The sequence below is a fragment of the Buceros rhinoceros genome, unplaced genomic scaffold, assembly GCF_000710305.1.
Source record: "Buceros rhinoceros silvestris isolate BGI_N320 unplaced genomic scaffold, ASM71030v1 scaffold149, whole genome shotgun sequence".
Taxonomy (NCBI): Eukaryota; Metazoa; Chordata; class Aves; order Bucerotiformes; family Bucerotidae; genus Buceros; species Buceros rhinoceros.
The window spans coordinates 9,079-15,515 of record NW_010431865.1 but is presented as its reverse complement, the minus strand read 5'-3'; the positions used below and the strand labels follow the sequence as shown (position 1 = coordinate 15,515).

Sequence of the window (6,437 nt, the reverse complement as noted above, 5' to 3'; positions counted from 1 at the left end):
TCCCACAGTGTGTTTGTTACACGAGATACAAACTGTACAAGTTCTCCAGTTTACAAAGGTTTCTAAGTCGCAGGAAGGGTTCAGCCCGCAGTTGTAGTATTGAAGTGTGAAGATTATGACAGGTAAGGTACAGTCTAAGTCATCGGCTCAAGGGAACAACCCGGGTCGCTGAATACCATTGCAAGAGTACAACTATGTACAGATGGGCAGAGCAGTTCCCTTTGCCGCGGGCACGCAGCGCCCCCGGTTCCCAGCTTCGAGGCAGCAACGCCGAAGGGAAAATGGTTCAGTTTTGCAGCACGTCAGGTTGCTCCGTTGCGGTCCCTCCTCGTCCCCGTCTCCTGCCCGGCTGGGCCTTACAGCACCCCGTCGCTGAAGCGGGGCTTGCTGTAGTCAGCGAGGTCGTTCTGCACATCTCTCTCTTCGTCATCTGCAATTAAAACATCAGATCAATCCCACGGGACGCTACTGAGAGAATACTGCAGCGCACGCTCCCAGCACATGCTGCTGAGGCACCTCCGCACCGGACCAGCCTCGCCTGGGCACCGGGATGGAGGAAAGCACAGAGAATGCGCGTGGGCCTGGACGGCGAGCCCAGCTGTCAGCCCACGGGACAGCACCTTTGGCTTTACTGCTGCAGCTGTGTTCCAGCGCTTTAGCGACTCAGGAGACTGCGGAACGCCTTACGCTTACTGTGAGGCTTCTCTCAGGCTCGAGGGTCACGTTAAGAACATAAAAAGCAGCTCTCGACCTTTTCCAGCCCCTCACCAATGGAAATCCCTGTCCTCCCTCTTGTCGCTCCTGAAGAACCAACACCACCCATTTCCCCACTGCTCCCTGCAGCTCGAGTGAACCCATCTCGCCAGGCTCCTGCGTGATGAGCAGCCAGCCCATTGTCACAGCGGCTGCTCTTGAATCGCAGCACAGCTCTGGACCAGAGCAGGGAACAGAGAGCAGAGACCACGCAGGGGCAGCCCTTTCTGAGCGGCCGTTTCCCCCTGTGCTGGGTTCACCTCTACAACAGATTTACAGCTTTGTCCTCCACTGAGAGTGAAGATGCTTCATCTCGTCTTCCAGACTGGCTGTTTCTCACCACCTCTCCTTGAATTTCTACTCTATCCTTGACTCCCAGTCCCAGGGGTTTGGTTTTGGTGCCTCATTAACATTAAAAACCTTCGTGCACCCTCAGCATAACCACTGACTGCAGCACAGGCAAAAAAAATCCATCAGAAACTGCGGAGTGATGCTCTGAAATAGAACACTCTGTGCTCCTCCTGCCACAGCACAGATCCCTGCCGTGTGGGTCCCCAGCCGAGAGCAAAAACCCCCTAAAACTCCAGCTTGTCAGTTAATGACTTTTCCTGCATCCCCGAGCTGTGCCTTTACACTCAGGACAGACATTTGTTCACCGGGGCGGGCAGCAAAGTCGAGGCTCCTCGGTCTCTCTCGAGATGATGAGCTGCTGTCTGAAGCTCCGCAGCACTTTCACAACCCGTTGCTGGGGAGCCTGTCCATGAGGTGGGCACCCCAGGGGCACCTGCTCCCAGCAGCCAACGGCTGATGCTCATGGCCATAGGCTGCGGTTTGGTCACCCAGCAGGTGGCCATTGCTTGGTTCAGAGAACCCTGCTCCCTCCAGCCATCACATAAACACCTTCACTGTGGCAGAGGCCAACTGCTTCTAAAGCCCGTCCTGTGTGTCAGGAAGGTGCCTGGAGGAGGAGTGCCCGCCTGGGGCTGCCCTTCACAGCGGACCTCCCTTCAGTCGAGGGCCCTCACCTCTGGTGGCAACAGAAAAACCGGTTTCGTTCCAGTGCTTTGTTTGCACATGCCACATGCTTTGTTCTAAGCCTGACACAAACCCACGTGATGTTTTCTGTTTGGAGACAGAAATTCAGGGGTTTTTCCCTCCCTCCCTCTGAAGCCCCCAATTCTACCCTCTCCTAGCCTGCAGATGAGTCAGCGTACCGACTGAAGCAGAGGCTTTTTCTGCAGTGCTCCGTGCAGAGGTGCTGCTTGCCAGGCCATGAGACTTACAGCAGATCCAGTCAGCACACCAGGGGACCAGCACAGGGCAGGGCTGGAAGATGAAGTCTGAGGCAGTAGCATACGCTGCTCAGACCACTCCTCGTGAACAGGCTTCCAGAGGCACCGTCTGATCTTTACCCCCAGCAATTAAACCCAGTACGGCCACGCAGAGGGGCTGATGAGAAAGGAGATTTTCACCAGGTCCGAGTTTAAAAGCCCCCAGAGCAGTGAACTGACTGGTACCATGTCAAAATGGGGACCAGCGCTGCAGGGCCACTTGCAGGCAGCGCTCTAATTTCCTCACACCTCCCCTGCACAGCGAGCTGCGCCAGCACCGGCTCTACAGCTTACAGCGGTTTCCCCCCACGTGCTCCTGTATGACCCCCATCCTTTCAGAAGTGGCAGGCAGGAACGGTGTTCACCCTGTGCACGGTACTGGCAAGAGTTTGGGGCACACACAATGGTAGCTCTTGCCACCCAAAGCCATGAGTTTCCCTGTAAAGTCCACCAGAGCAACGTGATCACGCTAGAAACAAATGGTCACGGAGCTCCAAGGAACACAAGAGCTGGGAGTAAAGACGAGCCCAAAGGCAGAAGACCACAGATTTGTCATGGTTCACAGTCTTGGTTAGAACTCCACTGTCTGCACTGGGAAGCCCAGTTAAGGGACTGTCATGAGGAGGAGCTGGTGTCACCCCCTGCTTACACTGGGGAGAACTGAGCTAAAACCCATCAAAAACCCGACAGCTGCTTCCATCTGCAGAGCAGAGATTGGCCATCCAGCCGTGCCCGCCGTACCACAGCTCCCTCCTCCTGACAGCGCAGGAGCAGTAGAAGCTCGTCTCTGCCTCCACAGCACAGATGGCGGCAGCAGCAGTCCGGACTCGTGTTCCTCCACTTAAACGCTCAGTAACGCCCCGTCCAGAGGAGTGGACTGCAGCCACCCAGCAACTAAAACCTACTGCTGGTGTGGAGCAAGAGCACTCTGTCACAGGCCACACCTGGGGCAGCAGGAGTTTCCATTTACCCGGGAGTTAACTGACTGTCCAGGTTCTGATCCACACTTGCCACGAGCTTGTTCACGAGTTTCAAACTCCCAGCCCAGCCCCAGACGCTTACGCTGCACAGTCTGATGCACACCCACAGAAACCAGTTGCTTTTCCTCCACTTCCCCCACTAATTGCACCAATTAAATACCTGCCTGGAAAACTACCAGCTAAAAACCCTCCGTGATGAAGATCCAAACCAGGGGCCCTGCAGAACTCCCATTTCCACCCTCCCACCCCCCCCTTTATTTTGCACTTTCATTAGCTGGAAATCTGCTATGAGCTTGCTGAGCGTCCCACCCCGCAGCCATGCATGCCCTCCACAGACAGCACTGGGCGGGTGGAGCATGGCAGAGGAGCCACAGGCGACACAGGGACACGCATGCAGCAGGGCGGCGGGGAACGTGCACCCCCGGGGACAGGCTGGCACCGGGTTCACAAGGTTTGGAGGTTCGTTAGCAAGGGACACCAGGAGCCTGTTGAATCTGTGTACAACGCACCAAGATGGCACTTTGGGCGGCTCGGGGAGCCCTGGCCGCACAGCCCACCTCCGGGCGGGCAGGACAAGGGCAGCGGTCAAAAAACCGACCCTTCTGCGTTGGCCAATTGCTTTTGGCATGTCGCGGGTCACAGCCCCACCGGCCAGGTGCCAGGGTCGGGGCTTCACACAAACCCGCGGCTGAAGCAGGGATTTTCCCAGCAGAAGCTGCACACACCCGACTGCAGCAGGGGATTGGAACCTGCTCAGACCTGCTGAGACGTTGCTGCAAACGCAGAGCAAGGCCCAGGTTTCAAGATTGCCCAAAGCTTGTTAATCTAAACGAGAAATTGGTCATCGCCTGAAAAAGCGAGAGGCTCGACACAAATTCAACAAGTGTGCTCAGCGTGGATGTTGTTACAATGGGATGGAGATAAGGCCCAAGCTCACCTTGGACGTCTTCTTCTCCACCATCACCATCCTCTTCCTCATTGTAAGCCAGCTCAGCCTGCTTGTCTGCCTCATACTCACCCACGTTCCCATCATCCCCATTATAATCCGCCAGTTTAGAACCCTGCTGCGGATCAACAGGGGATTCATTCTCATCAAAGAACCGGCCTGTGAAGTAGGCAAAGGATTCAGTCAGAAGCAGAGAGGAAAGGCACAGCAAGGTTCTACCCAACAGCAGCCCCGCGGGTTAGGACAGCCAGGAGGAGAAGGGGCAGAAGGGAGAGGGCTGGGGCAGGGCAGCCCAGCACGGCCCCCTGCAGAAAGGAGGGATGCGGTCACTCAGCACTGGGGGCTTGGGAGAGCTGGCTGTGACGAGCCTCGCTCCAGAGAAAAGAGCCAGAGCGAGCACCCAGCAGCCAGCCTGCCTCCAGTTACCTACAGACAGTACTGGGCCCTTTCTGAGAACGCCGAGGAGCACACGGGGACGCTCAGTATCGAGACCTTCTTCTGCAGAGAACTAGTGTTTTCCCACTCCAGGGGAGCAGCGGGTCGCTGGGCTCGCATACGGCCACATCTGCAGAGTGCGGACAGTGCTGCCGAGGGTACGAACCCGGCAGAGCTCTGCCCTGCCTCGCTGCGCCACTGTTTGAACTGCCCAACTCATCTGGCTTTACTCTCTGGTTCCCTGTTAAGCTTTGGCAGTTTTCAAAACTGTCTGAATCCAGTATTTTCTCTCCCAGCAAAGAATTAAGGATAGTTCCAGACACTGGACAAGGAAAATGAGTTAGCTGGAACTATGAGAAGCCAGACATCGGTCAGGCACAGGACGGGAGGTGGATGGTGGGGTGTCGAGTTCAGAGCTGGGGGCTAATGGGACACGGGGGGTTCCAGTCCAGCCCGGGTCTGGGCAGTCTGTGCCTACAGAATGGAACAGCGGGTCTGCAGAGGACACGAGTCTGGAGGGATTGTACAGAAATTAAAAAAAATAGTATTAGAGTGCGATACAATCTTTGCAGATGGGAAAGGGACCGAGAAAAGCTCTGCCTGGGCAGATGCTGAGTGACTCGCAGTGGAAGCCATGAAACAGAGGAGTGAAACTGGAGAATATGATTTCAGTGTTAGGATCGAAAAGGAGGTTGGGGTTAGACCAGATGGAGGTAAAAATGGAATTATTTCTTTAAACAATGAAAACTGTCGTATATGGCAGTATAGGAAAATCAGAAACAATAACATAGAGCTTATCGGGGGGAGGAAAAGCAAAAGAACCACATTTAGCGCAGCTCAAATGTACAGAAAGTTTCAGTTATTTTCATAAATCAAGCAAGAAGAAATTACGATCTGTTTAGAAACCAGCAGTTTGTGTACTATTCCGTCTCCAGTCACCCCTATCGGAGCAGCCCTTGCTGTCGCTGCCTGAGGCTTTGGACGCTGCATTCTGTGTGAAACAGAACCGTTCCACGCGCACATGCGGAACACAAATGGGAAGCACTGAACTTCCAGGAAAACCAGCCTGTGGATATGCCAGAACTACTGTGACAAACCAGCACCGACCAGACTCGGGAAGGAAAGGTTAAAATGTTAGAAAGAGATCCTAGACACAGCAACCCCCACAGCCCCGGCCAGCTCCGATCCCAGGGAGCTGGGAAGCCCCAGCTTCAGGGGCAGCTACTCCTTCACTGCAGGGGCTTCATCCCACTCAAAGTAGTTGCTATTTTAGCTCAAGCTACTTCAAACCCCAAATGGAACCTGCCCCGCAGTCCTCTGGGGCTGGGTGGTGCTGGCAGCAGGTCTGCTGGTGGTGTGTGCAGAGTCAGGGGTACAAACGAGCGAGGCAGCAGGTGAGTTCTCAACACCAGGAGAACATCCACGCTCTGACACAAGGCACATAAAATGGTCTTGGGATACCAAGACTTCAGGCAAACACTGGAACAGGAGTCACTGGTAGCTGGACTCAGCAACCCACCAACTGCTTTCTGAAGCAGAGGGGTAAGATCTGGAATCCTGATGGCATTGTGGATCCCTCAAACCACTCCAAACCTGTCAGCGTCCCCACACAGGCTTTACACCAACTGCCTGCTTGAGGCACAGAGGAATACGCTGTCCTGAAGCACAAGAGGTTAGGAACAGCACAGGATATCCCATTTGGGCCCCTCACTCCCAGAAGGACCTTGAGGGGCTGGAGCGTGTCCAGAGAAGGGCAGCGGAGCTGGGGCAGGGTCTGGAGCACAATGCGCTGAGGAGCAGCTGAGGGACCTGGGGGTGCTGAGCCTGGAGCAAAGGAGGCTCCGGAGAGACCTTCTGGCTCTGACAACTCCCTGACAGGAGGGTGCAGTGAGGGGGGGTCGGTCTCTGCTCCCCAGGAACAAGTGACAGGACGAGAGGAACCGGCCTCCAGTTGTTGCAGGGGAGGTTGAGGTTGTCCCTGAGGAGCCATTT

General features: G+C 55.4%; 1 protein-coding gene across 1 annotated transcript in view; it reads right to left on the bottom strand.

The window, feature by feature from the left end:
- Nucleotides 1–356: 356 nt before the first annotated feature.
- The window catches only part of CASC4 (cancer susceptibility candidate 4), a gene marked incomplete at its 5' end in the record, with an annotated part of 14,496 nt that continues 8,415 nt past the window's right edge, over nt 357–6,437 (bottom strand). The window contains 2 exons of the mRNA XM_010143543.1: nt 357–430; nt 4,002–4,169. Coding sequence (XP_010141845.1) covers nt 357–430; nt 4,002–4,169 — 242 coding nt within the window. The remainder of the gene's footprint in view (nt 431–4,001; nt 4,170–6,437) is intronic.